We start from the raw sequence: 18,086 nt of genomic DNA, 5'->3' as shown, positions 1-18,086 counted from the left end.
CATCTATAAATTGCTCGATTTTGATAAAGTGATTTGACCTAGTTCCTAATCAACCTCACCTGAACTTAAATTAGGAATCAGAGTAAGCAAAAATCTACAACAAAACGTTCAGGTGTGCACTGCTATGTCTAAGGCCAACGAGATGGTTGCCTTGAATATTAGGACATTTGTTTTGCCCAGTGTAGCATTATGGAAAAAAGTATAGATAATGTAAGTGGTTCCTTATCTCGAATTCTTTTCCTTAATTTAAAATCCATATACAAATAAAGATCAAATACAGCTAAATGTTCCTTAAAGAGATTCTAGAGACGCGTCACTAATGAATTTTAAATTCGCTCAAAGGAAGAAATCCTTGTGGAAACATAATATAGCTTTTTACAATCGAATCTGGTAAAGAAACTTTTAACTTGCATCACACTTCAATCTGTTCTGCGCCTCGCCATGTCTATAATAATTAACTGGTCAAAGAAATAGTTTAATCCAATAATAATAGAGGTAACTTCTTCACAAATCGAGTTGTTGACTACTAGAATGAGATTGTTAATGCTGAAAGACTAAACGCCTTTAAGTAACAATAGGATATTTTCTAAAAATATTGACACAGTTCCACTTAGGCACCTAATGCAACACGAGTTACATTGCGGTTACCTAACTAGGTCATCAACTATATATCGTCGCTGCAAAATAAAATCCTGAGCCCGTTTTTGCAGTATTGAGGAAAAGCCATTTAAAGTTTTAAATTTATTACTGCGTTTGATCATTAAGATTAAACCTAATTTTTTTCAGAATGTTTATAGTAAGTTTTATTATTTTTTATAGTATAACAAAAAAATTTTAAATATTAAAGTTTAAGCAATTTAACAGGTCATCCTGACATAGGATAGTCTTAAAAGGATCTTAAATATGGAAAACTCTACAAATTAAGTGTCCTTAGTCCATAAATTTTATTGCAGTATTTAATATGTTAGTACACAGGCATTTATTTTAAAAGCTTGTTCTACTGTTGCTTCTCATTGCATAGATGTGAATACTGATCGATTTTGATATTGTTTTTCAATTTTTGAGTGGGCGACATCATTTTCACTCTGACTGTGTTGTGGTACAAAGAATGTAAGCGCCATTAAGTCTAACTTAGATAGAGTCAATGCTTCCGACAACATTATGTTCATGATTCTAATTTGATTTTTGCCCCCACATCAATAACAGAAGAGATAAAGTTGTGTTACTCCTTCTTTGCTTTAAGATTCAATAAATTTAAATACTCCTGTATTTACTTCAAAGCTTGCTTTTTCACTTTCTTTCTAGTTCCACAAATATAATTATGTCTTTAAAGAATCAATTTATTTAACAGCGAGGTTATAATTTTGCTGACGCCTGGAATAATAAAAAGCTCCAGTTGTACCATATGGTGATAAAAGAACTTGCTCAAAGTCAAAAGCCGCTGTTACAATTAATTGTGATTTTATTGTTTCATTCTTCTTTTCTTCTTTATAGGCTGACATTTTTATTATACTTTTAACAATCTTTATAACCCTTTTCTATTTTGTTTGTAAAATTTTTACAAGTTCCACACTGATCTTTCTTAACTTTTTAAAATTTTAAACGAAATCTACGTTTAAAAACTGTCTGATAGAACTTGAATCCCTCTTTAAGAAGATTTTTCTCACTGCAGTACTATATGAAGATTCTATGCATTTCCTTAATTGAAAGCTATTGAGGACGAAACTGTGATTTTTCTGTGTGTCTCAGGTAATGGGATTCAACAACTCTAAACGTCTGAATATGATCAATGACATTTTGTTATCATTCTCATTAAAATTTTATTTGGTAATTGTGGCAACCACTTTAATCTTTTTTGACACTCCCTGTAGCAGTTGTTTTTTTTGCCATTGCTGTTTTACTTTCTGCTGTGATATACCTACGTTTCAAGAGCAACATCTTCTTTGCATGGAAAGCTGTATGTTAATGTTCGCTTTCTGTTTCTTTCTTTTCCCACATGCTCCCTTTTACATCTTTGTTTTGGGTCTTTCTCTGTTACCCTTGACACAATATATTGGCGTCTTTTATCTATACTTTTCATTGACTAATATGAATTAATTAATTCATTACGATATTGTAAATATAAACAGTGCTTTCGAAACAAATAGGCACAGTAAAATTTTGATGTTTGCCAATAACTACCATAAAATAAAAACTAAAAATATTAAACTAATTTGATTTTATTAGAAAGAAAAATCTTTTTTAAACAAATTTTGCAAATTGGATGACATACTAATTCATAAAACTGCATATAAAAACGTTATCAAACAAATTAACAATAAATGTGAAGAAAAAACCGCAATATATAAAAAAATTAAAGCAACGAAACTAACATCTAAGTTACATCACATGCAGCACATCTTTTTTGCATTGATTTTAAAATATTGTTGCAGGTTTTGTTTGGAACACTTCTCCAAACGGTATCTAATTCTTGCTTAAAGCTATTTATGGATTGTATTTGTACCTTGTCAAACTCTTTGTTCATCCAAGCCCAAATAGATTCAATCAGATTTAAATCTGTGGATCAAGATTTGTCAGGGCAATAAAATTATTTTATTTTCTTTCATCCATGGTTTTATTGCACCAGCTGGTAGTGCAGACGCCAAATTTTGTTGAAATTTTTACCGTTCGTTTCGATCAATCCGCATATCCACTGATGGAACCAAGCAGTTCTCTAGCGTTTAGCTGTATATGATGTTGGTTGATTAGACCATTATAAATATCACACACTCCTACTCTGTTAGACAAAAAGAAACCACCAATACCAACACTGCCGCCGCCACTTGGCAACCTTGGTACAACAAAGCAATTACTACACTTTTTTGATTTAAATCTTTGAACAAGAACTTTGCTTTTTCTATTCATTACTTCAAAGTTACTTTCATCACTAAAAATTACTTGCTTCTTCTTCTCAAAAGACCACCCAAATCTCTCTTTACACCACCTAAATCTTGTGAGCCGATCTCTGACCGTCAACATAGGTGTTTAAACAGCTGCATTGACAACTATTTTTTTCCTAAGGAAAAGTTTCCATACTGTATTTGACGAAATATGTTTTTGATGATTTTCGTTGAATGCGTCGGTGAGTTTACAACTTAGCAACGGATTGTCTCGAAACGATTGATAAAATATAAGACTATTTTTGCGTAAAGTATTTTTTTTTACTATTTCTGATCCTACATGGCACGCATGTTCATATCTATTATTTGCAACTTTACTACTTTACTTACTGATTATCGACCTATTTCTATGTATATTTACTTTTAGGATATATCAAATTATTTAAAAAAAGCTTTGAATGTGACTGAACTGATCACCATAAGTAATTTTATCAAACGTTTCATTGGAAATCAAACTAACATATTAATTAAAATAAAAAGTGGGGTCGACAAGAATGTAGAACGGAAGTCAAATAAAAAGTTTGTACGCCTATTTTTTTACATTATTTTCTAATATGTTTTTTCTATTCCTTGATAAAAGTAAATTATTTTAAAAAAGTAATTGTATAAGAACTTGTTTTTAACATGTTAGTCGAGAAAAATAATTTTTCTGTCGTCCAAAAAAAAAATTATGTCTTTAAGAAATATGAATACAATTTTTCGATGTTTTGAAAAAGAAAATATACTCTTTTTTTTACTATATGTATAAATATTAACAAATTTTTAAGTATTTAAATGGATAAAGGTTTAAAACAATTTACTTTCTTGAAACATCCTTATAATATCTTTTTAATAAATATTTTTTTTTTATTGTTTTAACAATAATCTAACTAAAGTCAGTATTAAATGTTATTTAAAATTTTATGTAATTTTGAAAGAAAAAAATCATATAAAATGTCCAAACATACCAAGTCCCTCAACTTTATAGAATTGTAGATTCAATATCAACTCAACCATTGAAACCTAAAACAATAAAGAAAATGTTTGTTTTTAATTAACAATTTCATTAAAAATATTATTTAAAAAAAAAACAATATATAGTAACTACAACTGTTTAAAACATGTTCAGTAACTACCAGAAATAGAAAATAAAAGTTACTACCGAAACTTACTTATAGTATGCCAAGTACAAAAAATTAATATTTATAATGCAATGTTACGTCAACTGTATTTGCAGTATAATCATAAAATTAACATAATCATAAAGCATTTATTACTGATATGTAAAATAATTACTCAACATTTAAATAAAAAACAAAGAATACGATATAAATTTTGCACAAAACCCGAAATACTAGATAACAGATAAAAAAGTAGAGGTCACAATAGTAAATTGAGAAGGCATTACTTAGGAAATATAAAATGACATGATTTTTTCACCTATACAGCTATAAACAACTGGAATAAACTTAAACAAGAAACAGTAGACGCAGTCTGTATCAACCAATTCAAAAACAAACTGGATGAACATTTTAAATACTAAATTTTAATATGCTAGTGTGTTTGTGTGTTACAGTTGTTACAGTTACAAACTCTACCTAATTTGGACTCATCACCTTTCAAGTGTACAGCACTATTATATTATATTATATTATATATTAGTAGGATATTCTAATACTTGTAAGAGTTATTCGGCTGAGTAATTTTATAATTACTCAGCCAAATAATTCTTACAAAAATTCTGACGTTGCTTTTACTTTTAAAACATTTGTTATTCTAAAAAAGGTAATGTGCTTGATGGTTCATCTACCCTTCATCTTGTAGAATTAACTTTTACTTGCCATCTACCTCGGAAATCATATATCAAATCCATTCAAATTCAGCATTTGCTAAGGTTACAGGTTACATCTCTTTATCGTCCACTAAAATTGTAGTGCCTAAATTTTTTTCACATGGTAAATGTTATTTTTGTTTAAATTTTTAAAATTTTAATTTAATTTAATTAAAACTTTATTTAAAATTATAACTTTCATCTCTGAATATTCACATTTATTTTCATTGTAAAATTATCAAACTATTTAAATTAGTTAATACTACATTATAATCCGAGCATGGAATTCATTAGCCATACCAAACAAATTTCTATATACTTGTGAATCTGCTATTTAAAATAATAGCCTAGTGAATATGAACCTTTCAAAAAAAGGATAACATTTACTCAAATCTTAGTTAACCAACAACAAAATCATGGTAAACAGTAATAACATTTTTGCGTTTTTCTAAATAAAAGCTTAAATGTTATTGCCTTTTTTAAATTTTAGCCCTTATTATATTAAAGAACTTAATTTTATGTTTTTTTTTGATAGTCCGAATCTTTTGTCTTGAAGTTTTACATTTTAGAGAAACAACTTTACAAAAAATATTAGTATTTGCCTAAAGTTTAGCCAAAAAATATTGTTGTTTTTTAGTTATTGCAGTTTTTAGTTCATCTTAAAGGTCCTAATAACTTTTTTGTTTGCTTTTACAAAAAATTTTACAGCTTGGAAAATTGCTTAACGAACATATTGTTTCGTGCACTTTTTGCTGTTTGGTTATCATATAAAATTTTAACTAAATATTATTTTATATATAATTCTTTAACAAAATTACTAATGTATAGAAGTTTTTTATCTGAGTAAACATACCTTCTTTAAATTAGTTATTTATAACAACTTGTGCAACGTATAGAAAACAATAAGTTCCAAACTTAATTAACTTAACCTTCTACTTTTTCTGAGTTTTGCAAGATTCAGATTTAAAAACTAAAGTTCTGCTGCTACAGCTTCCTGCTAACCTAGCATTTAGAAATGTATTTATTGTTAGTTATTGACAAAACCACCTCACTTTCAAAATAGGTTTTTATTTCGTAAATCTCTTGGTCACAAAGGAAAATAAGTTTTATAAAGTTAAACTTGGCACATTGAAAGAGGGTTTATTCTTGTTTAAAGTTCTAAAAACTTTGAAAATCGAAGCAGCACCTGATCAAAAATCAATTTAAAAAACAAGTATAACTGCTTCAAATAGTAGTCAATTGTGAAATCTGGTTTACCAAAAATACTTAGCTTTTGATTAAGCAACAGTATACTTGCTTGTGAACTCACACAACTCCCTAGAAACTAATCTTCAGAATAACTCCAGCTATTTAAAAGAAAATTCAAAAAGAAGTTGAAAAACAATTTCAGTTGGCCATATTGCTTGCCGCAGCTTTGCAGCAAATGTTTTTCATCTAAAACATTGATGCAAAACATCAATAAAAAAGTAGACGTACCAATATGCAAAGTGGAGTATCTCAATAAACATCATATATTCAAGAGAGTGAGAGATGTTGACAGCACCAAAGCAAGCTAGGAAAAAACTCACCTTGACTTTGATGATGAGCAGCAGATAAATCAATCAACAACAGCAACTTCAACAACAACAGCAGCAGCTAACCAAGTAAAGTGTAAAAAGCGCTGTTATGTTTTGAGCAAAGCGTCAGCTAGTCAAAGTCATGTAAGTTATCAGTGCAAAAATTAAATATGCACGGTTAAGCTTTGTCACAAATCCATTCTAAAGTGATATTTACAAAGAATTGAGTTTGGTTACGCAAAAAAGTGCACCGCATGTTACATCTCATATCAACCTAAAAAATCCTTAAAGACTCAACATCATCACACAAATAAAAGTGTTTTTTATTTAAAATTTGTAATTATTGTTATTAGTTGTTTAATTGTTATTATTAGTTGTATTATTTGATTACTTATTCTTTTAATTAACGATCAAATTAGATATTTAATTCCCTCCAAATATGGAATGGTATAGTTTTTTTTACAATTAAGTAAAATTTCGTAAGAAAATTATTTTAAAGTTTATTTTTTCTTTTATATATTCCAATATACCTCAAAATTCTTTACAAGTTGAAAAAAATAGAATTAAAAATATTTTTCCTGTAAAAAAAAAAGTGAATCAAAAATCTTAACTATTTCATTAAAAAATTTGTGTCGTGTTATAGATATAATCTAAATGAATAACCTAGGAAAGTTTGGAAACACAGGGAAACACATAAACAAGAAATATGAAAAGAAAATAACAAACATAATTAAACAAAAAAAGTTAAGGTATTTTAGTAATGTATTACTCTAAGTAATATTTGTTTGTCTTTTATGACTTAAAGACTAGATCATTGTATTAAGTGACTCATTGACATTCTGGTTATTCTATGTGCAAACATTTACTAAATAAACTATCTGTACATATCTCCATAAAAATTGACCATGAAAGTAGACAATAAAAATATCGTTTTCTTTTTAATGAACCACGACAGTGAACCGAAACTGAAATTGCAAGAAGTTTGTTTCCAATTCTTTTTGAACGTAATCAACACATTTCTAATAATAACAAAGTCCTACCAAATAGGCTTAATAAGTTATCTATTTACACATTATTTTTATAGCCCAAACCATTTTGATGTGTGTGCCTGTGCCTTCATTTGGGCTGCTGAGCCTTTGTTAGCGATAGAGCCATTGTCGTTGCGGTTTGGTATTTGGTATTCATTGGTACCTTTTTCGATACCATTACCGGCAAACTTGACTCATTTTTGAACTTCAACTTTATTGTTATTGCAATTTGCTGTAATAAGTTAAGAGACTTATGATCACTTTTCTGTCTTTTCAAGAGATCCAATACATTACCAACTAAATTTATTTTCATTCGCAACAGTCATGTATATTTCAAACATTTGATAATTAATTTCGTTACAATGATGTTACTGTTTTAGTACCATCACACATCTTGTGTTAATGTCACAACTTTTCTGACACGCTTTATTTGATAAAGTAATATCCAAAGAAGTATATTTAAATATATTTTTACAAAGTGTTGATAAAATCTCAGCATAACAATCTAAAAATATCAAAGTTTATTTGCAAATAACTTCTGTTCAACTATATTAGCAGATATATATATGAATTAATTAAGAACAGGAAGCAGATTTGCTTCCTTTTTTCAAATAACTTCAATATATTTATGTAATTGCTAATAAACTTTGATATTTTCGTTTTAAATTTTTAGTTTAAAATTTGTTTTGAGTTTCAAAAAACAACATTTTTGAAAACCAATAATTGTTTATATTGGTTTATAATTACACCATCAAAAGTAAAAAGTAATCTAATTTTTTTTAAATTAAAAAAAAAAATTATTAATATCATGTCAACCATGTGAACAGTCATGGTTTCTAAAAAAAGACTCTTAACTAACTTAACAAATTCAAATAAGTTAAACAAAGCAGGAGGTTAATTTTATTTTCATTTTAAATATAGTCAAAAAATAAAATTAAAAGACAAAAAGTAAGATGCAGTTTGTATATTTATTTTCACATGGGTGGAAAAATGTTTTTAAATTTTGAAAACGTTATTGCTAGAATCAAAATCATAAAAATCATTTCAGCACTTGATTGAGTATTAAAACTAATTCAACTTGTGGTTTAAACCTACTTAAAGCTTCTAAAAAATATTAAACTAATTCAAATTTTGCGTATGATTTGAACAAAAAATATGATAAACTAATAGTATTGTGATAAACTAGTTTGCAATGACATTTAAAAAGTAATGATATAGGATCCTCTTAATTGTCTACCTTATGTTCGAATTTAATTTTTTAAAACTATAATTTTATAAGATATGACGAAAGTAAACTTAAAAAATGAAAAAAGTCATGACGTTTGAGCATTATTTTAAAGTCTGGTGTGTTTTATGTGATGTTAAAGATCGTTTAAGTTGTTTTACACTTCTCAAATAATTGTAGCTGGTTGCTTATTATACACTTTGCATTTGTTGGCTGAAGTCAAACTTTTATTGCTAGATTGAAAAATTTTCCTCCCCATCTTTTGTTGCCGGATTTTTCTTTTATCAATACTTTACAATTAATTGACTTGGGTCATGCCAAAGGGATGAAGTCAACAACACATAATTTTGAGAAAACTAAATAGAAACTTTGCTATATCTTTATTTTTATTCAAATAAAATTGTTTTTTTTAATAAATTCTTTTTTATTACACAAGTTATCATGAAACTCAATATTTAATGACATTTGCTATGCTTTCAAAAGAAAAAAAATTACTAACTCTAGTGAATTACAAAAACTTTACTAAATTACTAAGTTATAAAAAAAGTTGTTTGAATTATACCCTTTTGGCATAATTTAATAAAAAAAAATTTAAATGTGTTTTAAAATAATGTCATTTACTAAAAACACCTAGAAATCAATACTTAAATAGACTACAATATATTTAAAGAACTAGTTTTAAATATTTTTCTAATAAAACTATTTTAAGATAGATAATTTTTTCATTATTTTCGGTTTTCAACAGCTTTGATTTTTTGCTACATTAAGATTTTAGGATAAAAGTTTTCAAACTCAACTTGAAAGCAGATTAAGGTTAAAGTTGTTGGTTAGGTTAATCTAAGGTTGTAGTTCCTTTTTGTCTTTCATTTTATCAACGTAATTAAAATTTTTTCCCACAGGTTAACCCTTTCGCGACTGACTTAAAAACAGCTATATGACTGCGCGTAAAATAACGATCTAGGATCATGATCAATTTAAAGAGTATAAAATAAAAATTACTAGTCAGAATTTTAAAAATAAGACCTTGTTTTTTTTTTCAAAGAATTGGCTTTCAGGAAATTAAAAAACTAAAAAAAAAAATTTATTATCTTAGTAACGTGATCAAAATATATCACGTTGAAATTAACAAAAATATATAGTTTCTCTATGTAACCTTTAACAAATAAAGAAGAAATACATAAACATACCCTTTCCTAATTTAAATAAATGATACATTTATTTTGGTGATCAAACAAAATAAATCTTCACCACCATCACTGAAAAAAATATTAAGGATCTGATTCATGACAGTATACTTTTTATCTGTTTTTGTCATTTTTTAAAATTAATTTTTGAGCGATCCATAAATGCAGTTAACAAACGGTTTGAAGGATTAACTTAAGATATTATTCACATTTCAAAAATGAGTTTAAAGTTTTCCCCAATAGCTATAGATGATTTGAAATATTCAAAATTGTTTATGCACCGCCATGCGGGTCACTCGTCATTTAAAAACAAATTTTATGAACCGCCATATGGGTCACTCGTCACGAAAGGGTTAAGCTTATTTATTACAAAAACATAAGTTTGGACAACTTGTTTGTCATAGAGAAAAAGCTATGAATCATTAAAGAACCGATGAAAGATTGGCCGATAAACTTAAGTGGAATTAGTTTGTCATATGTGCAGTGCATGAACTTGTTTAAAGGAAAATACTGCTTTTATTCTTTTTTTAACTTTATTTAATCCGATAAAACCTAAGATTTCCTTACAAGGTCACATAACTTATCTACGTGTACAGCCTATCGCTTTGGTTTAGTTCTCACTATATTAAGCTAAATTTCCCATGACACGGTAGGTTGAGGTAGAATTGCCTAATCTTTTTAAATTGTTTTAAATCAGTCATGGCTAGGGGTAATCAAGATAACAAATGATTCTTATTTTGACCACAAATCATATTTGAGAATATTTGAAGTTTTTATAACGTTTATAGTTTTTTACTTTTTTTATTTGCGTTAATGTACATCAAATTTAGCTTCAACACATGAAATAAGAGCTCCTTAACTTGAGACTCAAATCGAGTTCTTTGCAACTGCAGCGAAAAGATCTTAATTTTATTTGATGTAGTCAAAAACTTTAATTGAAAAGTAATTTTTTTTTAACAGTCTATCCATTGTCTCAACCTTAATATTAGCATTTAAATAACATATATGCTTTGCAATAAAATGGATTCCTTAGTTGGTAAGCTTATAATGTGTTGTCTGATATGAAGTTTGGTTCATTCTGACTATTTTTATTTTGATATTTTTTTCATTTTTTCATTTTTAATTTTATTTTACACTTATTGCTTAACTTTATACAAGATACAAAAAAGAAAAAAAAATACAAAAAAGTATATCAATTAAAAAAAAGAAAAGATATACGGAAACTAAAAGGAGACTATTAGGTGTTGTCGCAAGAAACTGTTAATATTTGAAACTAAACTTTTTGAAAGTTAAGCTTATTTTAGGTGCTTCTAAAAATATAACGAATGTTGTTTAAGGTGCTTGTTATAATAAAAGATTAAGTTTTTCTTAAAAGTTACAAAGAGTTGATTCTAACGATTATATATTCATGTCCATAGTTTTTAACTAGATATTTTTTCTTCATTTTAATTTTTCATTTTATACTTTTTGATTAATAGAGTTATGGAATCTTGGTTGAACTTTCAACTTTTTTTAGATATAAACTACATCTTCTTTTACAGTTAATACACTTTACATTAAATTTTTTTTTGCTTCTTGTATATTAGACATTTTGGTATTCAGTTTTTTCACATTGTGGCTATAAGTTTTTGATATTATATGTTCTTGCATAAATAAATAGGCTTGCTGAGTAGCGTAATTGTATTTTTTACATTTTTAATTTTCTATTTTTTTTTACTTTAAAAGAATTTCTGTACTAAATTTCACGATATCAACTCAGCTAGCACACATTGCTTGCTGAGTTAATATCGTGATATTCACAACACTGTTGTAACGTAAAGCAACGTTACAACAGTGTTGCAAATTGTATTTGTGTAACATCGGTTGTCAACGTTGTTTTTGATGATGAATGCAAACTCATCAACAATAAAAAATCAACTTTGGTACAACATTGTTTTTAGGTTGGCTACTCGTTGCATTTAATGTTTGTTGGAAATATATTTTTATTACATTTTAACAAAAGAAACATATTTTTGTTAGAGTCGACTACCTTCGGTTGGTTTTGTTATTTATGTGAACTCTTTTGAAGTAAATATATTAGCCTCTTTACTTTTTTGATTTAATGAACTTAGTGTCAATTAACTTATTTTCGGTAAAAAAAAAAGCATCTTTAAAATAAATATATTTTCTAACGTCAAAGGTCACCAGATTAAGTTCAATATCACGGTCAATAATTTCCGAAACACTCACAAGTCATTCGTAAAAATTGAAATATTCTAACACTAAAAATATTTTCGACGTTGTGAAACAGGACCTCATACTAGAGTCTTCTGCAACCTTTCCCCACTTCTCACCCTACTGTTAACGCATAGATACAAAATTTTTGGTGGAAAAAAACATTTTTTTAAACAATTTTTTTCTTAAAAAGGCAAAGAAAACATACTAAATTGTTAATTTAAAAAACATCAAAAAGTAACTTTTGTAATTATTTGGGGATTTTTGTTAAAGATTAGTTTCGAAATGAAAATAATTAAATCTCAGTTTTTCAAAACTATTTTTTCACCTTAATGAGACTTAGAGGTTGTATAGATGTATCCAAATAAAGGTTGGAGTGCTTATCAAGAGACACTTTCTATGATTATTTTTATAAATTAAGGGGGCAAATACTTAAAATGACTTCTTTCTTAAAAAAAAAAAGCTCAAAACCAAAATTTACCCAGCTGAAATGTGTCAGATGCCCGACTGACCAACTATGTTCCTCAAAACACCTACATGTCATACCTTTCCCACACACCCGCGTAGAACTGCCCCTGAGCTTAACTTTACTTTTAAAAATTGTGCCTAAAGTTTTAAGCAAGAGTGGAACTTTAAAACAAGTTCAATTTATTTACAAAATATAATTTAGATGCAAGGTATTTTAGACACAGAAAAGTTGTGAAGAAGTATAAGAGCAGAGTGATTGAATCAATTGATGTTTTATAGCTGACTCCAAGAGAGAAAGACGCTAATAGTTACAATATTTATAATACATATTCCTAAGGCGAACTTCAGCAGTTTATCGAACAAAGAACTTAATACGTTTAAAACATAATAAAATAATATTTGATTGCTGCAACAATGCCTCATTCAAAACATTAATTAACTTATTTATTTATAACTACAAAATGATTAAGTTTCATTTGACTACTCTCAAAAGAACAAGTTTTCTTATTTGATCATAAATTTTTCTTTGTCAAAAAAAGATTTTTGTCATAACGTTATTTTAGAATGTTATTTAAACAAGAAATTATATTGAATCATTCAATATTAAAGGGTACCATGAGCTACTTTTAACGTCGTTGTCATGTTAATTCATAGAGCACTAAAAATTAAAAACAAAAAGATCAATGAAAATAAGATTGTTTAAATGATGAGATGATATTTAAGAAATACTTTGAGATTTATTTGAAAGAGAATATATTAAATACTATTGGTAATTGTAAAATTTACAAACCTTTTCTTAATGGATATTTTCAATTTCAAAGTTTTTTCCAAACGTTTTAATGACATCACTAAAATCAAGATGGCTAGCTAAAATATATTTAATCTATAAAGTGGCAAGAAAATTTAACAGGTTTTGTTTTCTTGCCATATTTTTAATAAATTTGGTAGTTTGCCTAAGGAACTTACAGCTGATGATATAATTGGTGAAATCGTAGAAAATAGTTTAACTTTTTTTTTTTTTTTTTTATAAACTGCATGATCTATATATTAATACAACTTTCACAGTCCAAAGATACAGTTGGTTTAGCATAGGAATAGCCATTGTTAGTCTCAAAGACTAAATCAAAGTCGCTGCAGTTATTGACCAACATTTGCTTTGCATTTGAACTCGTATTGCACAACAGTTCCGATTATACCATTTAGCTTGACGCTCCACCCAACTGAGCTATGCAGCTACTAATTTGTCAAACACTTCCTTTAAAGTTGTTTGTCATAAATTGAATTCAAAAGGCAAAGAGAAGAACTTTCAATGCAAAAAACATTTTTGTAAATACTTTTGGGATGAAGTATTTCACTAAGTACGTTATTTTGCAGATCATGCTTGAATGCTTTTATAACCTTGCTTTTGAGTTAGAGTCTCCATTTGAAGCGAAGTGAGACGGGGGCCAAAGCGGGTTTCCCAGAATGCTAACAATGTAACGGTTGAGATTTAATTCTTGGTAAATTGCGTTTTAAAATCTTCATCTGGTTCAGTTGAAGAAATTTTTTTTGTAGAAAAGTGAGCATGTATTCCAAGAACTTAATACAAACATAAATTACTATTAATTTATATTTATATATAAAAAAAACTGTAACAAACCATCGTGATGTCATTTATATTATCCTCTTATGTATAATATGTGTATAAATATGGTAAGTAGATATTTTTGTCAATATAAAATATGCAAACAAAGAAATAACTGGTAGTTCAGCTAAACAAGACAACGTCGCAAAATTAAGCATGTTTACGAATCTTCGCACTTATGCCAGTTTTTGTAGCTACTTTGCATCGATGTCAGTTTACATTTATAAACTTTTTGCTTATTTAGTTCTCTCAAATATCAAAAAATCTCTAATCCGGACCTCCGTTTCCTTTTTATTTTATGAAGAAAATATTAGATCTTATAGGAAATTCATATAAAATAGTTTACACTTTTCTGTCGTCTTTTTTTTCAATAGACTTTTAGATATTATTGACTTTATAAAGAAAATCAAAAAAAAAAAAAAAATAAAAAAAAAAAAAAAAAAGTAATTAAAAAAAATAAAATAAAGAAATAAGTTTAACTTATAATTTTTTGAATAACATTATTATCTTTTTTTTAATTAATTGGCTGTTTTATTGAATATTATTGGTTTTTTAAAATTGTTATTGCTAATTGCATTTCTTATTTAGGTCTCTTTTTTAATTACCAATATTCTTTCATATTTTGTTGTCCCCAAACAAAAAAAAAATGAAACCTCTTTTTCCAATTAATACTTCTTTGAAAAAGTTAAAAAAAATTTATTTTAATAGTTTATATTTAAAAACAGCACGTAATTCCGTAAAACTTATAAAACTTGTTAATAAAAAAATCATTTGACCCTGTTTTAATCTACTAACTATGCTACTTACTTGCTATCTTACATACTTACTTACTTACACTATTTTATATAGTAAAGTAATATCTAAAATAGTTTAACAATTTTGTTATAAAAATTAAATAAATTAATAAAACTATTATCATACCCAATAACAATGATTTTTTAATGATAATTTCATATTTACTACTAAATATTTTTTTGTCAATATCGTATTTTTGTTATAAAAGTATATATTCAAATAAATGTGCAATTTAATCAAAAATTTTCTAAATATATTTAACTTTACATGACATTATTACCGCAGTTTATTTAGTTGTCAGGTACGTGTCAAGGTAGCATGTAACCACGCAATAAGTAAACCATATATATCTGACACTTTTGAGTTTATTAAATCTAATTAAACATTTATCAGCAATTAGCTAATTTTTTTTAAAGTAAAAGCGATACATAAGCTGAAACTTGCGGTTTATTTGCGACAGCATAATATTATTGGCCACGTTTAACGACCGCAGCAATCTATTTAAAGTAAGTGAAAAAACTTTTGAAAAACTTTTTTACATATATCATTTACGTTTTTTTTTTAATAAGATTTAAAATATTGGGGTTTTATTTGCTTATTTTTGATCGAATAATTTTATATTTTCAAGATTTATATTTTTAAAAACAAAGTGATTTTTTGTATATTGCTCTCAACTTAATAATGTTTTTTTTATGTGAAATTATATATATATATATATATATATATATATATATATATATATATATATATATATATATATATATATATATATATATATATATATATATATATATATATATACATATATGTATAAATTTTGTAAATGCCTTTTAATAGTTTAATTTATTGTCATCATTATTTATTATTGAAGATATTTAAAAAAAAGAAAGTTTTAAATATCCAAGGAAAGGAAAATGTAGAATCTCAAATGTCATTTATAAGTGTATAGTGTCATCTCCTAACATTCCAGAAAAAGAATATACTGCCTTTTTTTTGTGAAGAAGAGTTTGTGGTTAGCCTTATTAAGGCTAACCACAAACTCTTCTTCACAAAAAAAAAAAATTACAATCATTCATCCTTTCCAAATTCATATGGCAAATAAAAGAAAACCTCAAAGTAACACCCAACTTAACCTGGTCAGTAATTAAAAAATGTTCCCGCTTACAATAATGTCACATAAAAAGAAGCTTACTTTGCCTCCACGAAAAACCTTGGTTGTCAAACTGGTCACCTTTGTAATGAAGTGGTCTATTGTTCATAGACCACTTCACAATAAATAACGCTTCCTCTAATTTATGAAAACTTAGCTTACCCTTTCCGATTGTTTTTGATATATATTTTTTTATTATTCTAATTGAACTTTCAAACAGCCCGCCTCACCTTGACAGGTTTAACCTCTATTTTATGACATGCTTTTCTAAATTGATTGCGAGGTTTTGTTCCTCATAAAAATTGTATTCAGTTCCCTGTTGCTATAAAATATTTTTACTTTATAACTAATCATTATTTGAGATGCAATGATTTCTTTTTAAACTCTTTGCAACTTATCACTAATCATTATTTGAATGCATTTTTTTTGCAATGAATTCTTTTTAAACTCTTTGCAACTCTACTCCTAATAAACCATAAAAAAGATTAAGGTAAACGGCTCTTGTAGTTGTACATGTACCTAGTGCAACTTAACATTTTTCAACTTATTTATCTGGCTATTTATATTTTAGTAAACCAGAAAATTGGCACCAGTAACCGCAAACGGTTATATGGCGTCAACTTTATTCGTAGATATTATTTGTGTATCTTCTACACAAATAACATCAACGAATGATCTTTTTTACGGCAACTCTCAAAGTTGATACCCAGAGTTTTTCTCTTTGCCACCCATGGTGTCTCCTACTCTTCCGTGTAGCTTTCTTTCACAATGATACTCAATTATTTGTTGAGTTATCTAGAATCCTTTAGTAATAAATATTGGATTATAACCGGAGACACTTCCGTAACAAATTTTTGTAAAAGACGATACCCATATAACCTTGCTAAACGTAGTTTTGCTCCACAATCCTTTGAATATATGTTTCTTTATTTCTTCTGTTTCCAAACAGACGCTTTCCTTTATACAAATACGTTTACATGATGAAAACTGCGTTTAACAATGGATAGTTGATTTGTGTGTTTATCTCCATAAAGCCTAAGTATTTTTGTTGATTTGCACTCACCGTCATTTTCCGATTTGCTCACTTCCGATTTGCGTCTCAATCCATTTTGAAAAATTAATCTTGGAGTAATGCTTTCTGTATGTCAATACAGAAAGCATTACTCCAAGATAATACGAAGAGTTTTTTCATCCAGCTTCGTGAGAGAATGTCAAATATTATTATAGTACTATTTCCAATACTCCATTGTTGATCTGTTCGATCATTATGCCATTAGACTCTTCTAGTTTATTAAGTTTTTCAAATCGAGTTACAGCTGCTTTTAAACAGTTGAACAGCCAGATCCCTGTTGTCTGGCAGTTTGACAAAATCCTTGTTTCATAATGTTCTTTGTGGGTTTTCCTTTAAAAAGTTTTAATTATTCATTTACAAACACACAAAAGATCATGAAGTTTGCAGTTTGTGCACTGTTTTTAATGTTCGAACTGTTCGTGCAAGTTTGTTAAAAAAGTCGTGAACATCTTTGATTTTTTATTTGTTGTTTACAGCCGTTATTTTTTTAAGATCATTAATTCAGGGCTTGTGAACCCAAATGTCTTTTCCATAACTTTACTACGTTTTTTCCATAACGTTAATACGTTTTGCTTTATCGTATTTTTTCAATGATTTTGATAATCCAAGAATGTTATCTCCGGTTTTCGTTCAACGAGTTCTAAAATTTATTTTGCAAAAAGTAGTTAAACTTGCGGATGTTTGAAATGTTTGAGTTATCAACTTCCACCGTGAATTGATTCCAATATTGTAACCAGTGTTCAGGGGCGTATACTACTACTTACTCAAGACGCAGCTGCTTTATAAAAATCAAAACAGGGCAGAAAATTCAAATTTTACTCCAAATTTCGGGGGATGGATATAAAATAAATATGCAGCCGGTTTAAACGCAAAATTAATCTACATAATCAATGTCGAAAATAAATAATTTAAAAAAACTATACTTTTAATTATTAAAAATTTTTTATAATTAAAAGTATAGTTTCAGCAATTTGTTTTAACAATTATTGTTTTAACAAATACTGTTAACAAAATAATTACG

General features: G+C 27.3%; 1 protein-coding gene across 1 annotated transcript in view; it reads right to left on the bottom strand.

The window, feature by feature from the left end:
• The window catches only part of LOC136091571 (fibrillin-2-like), a 111,429-nt gene extending 96,379 nt beyond the window's left edge, over positions 1–15,050 (bottom strand). Inside the window, exons 1-2 of the mRNA XM_065819262.1 lie at positions 14,970–15,050; positions 3,887–3,941 (exon numbers count right to left, since the gene is read on the bottom strand). Coding sequence (XP_065675334.1) covers positions 3,887–3,941; positions 14,970–15,002 — 88 coding nt within the window. The 5' untranslated portion in view covers positions 15,003–15,050. The remainder of the gene's footprint in view (positions 1–3,886; positions 3,942–14,969) is intronic.
• Positions 15,051–18,086: the final 3,036 nt, after the last annotated feature.

The sequence above is a fragment of the Hydra vulgaris genome, chromosome 15 (genome assembly GCF_038396675.1).
Source record: "Hydra vulgaris chromosome 15, alternate assembly HydraT2T_AEP".
In the NCBI taxonomy this organism is placed as follows: Eukaryota; Metazoa; Cnidaria; class Hydrozoa; order Anthoathecata; family Hydridae; genus Hydra; species Hydra vulgaris.
Note: the sequence above shows the minus strand (reverse complement) of the source record. Positions and strands in the feature narration are given on the sequence as shown.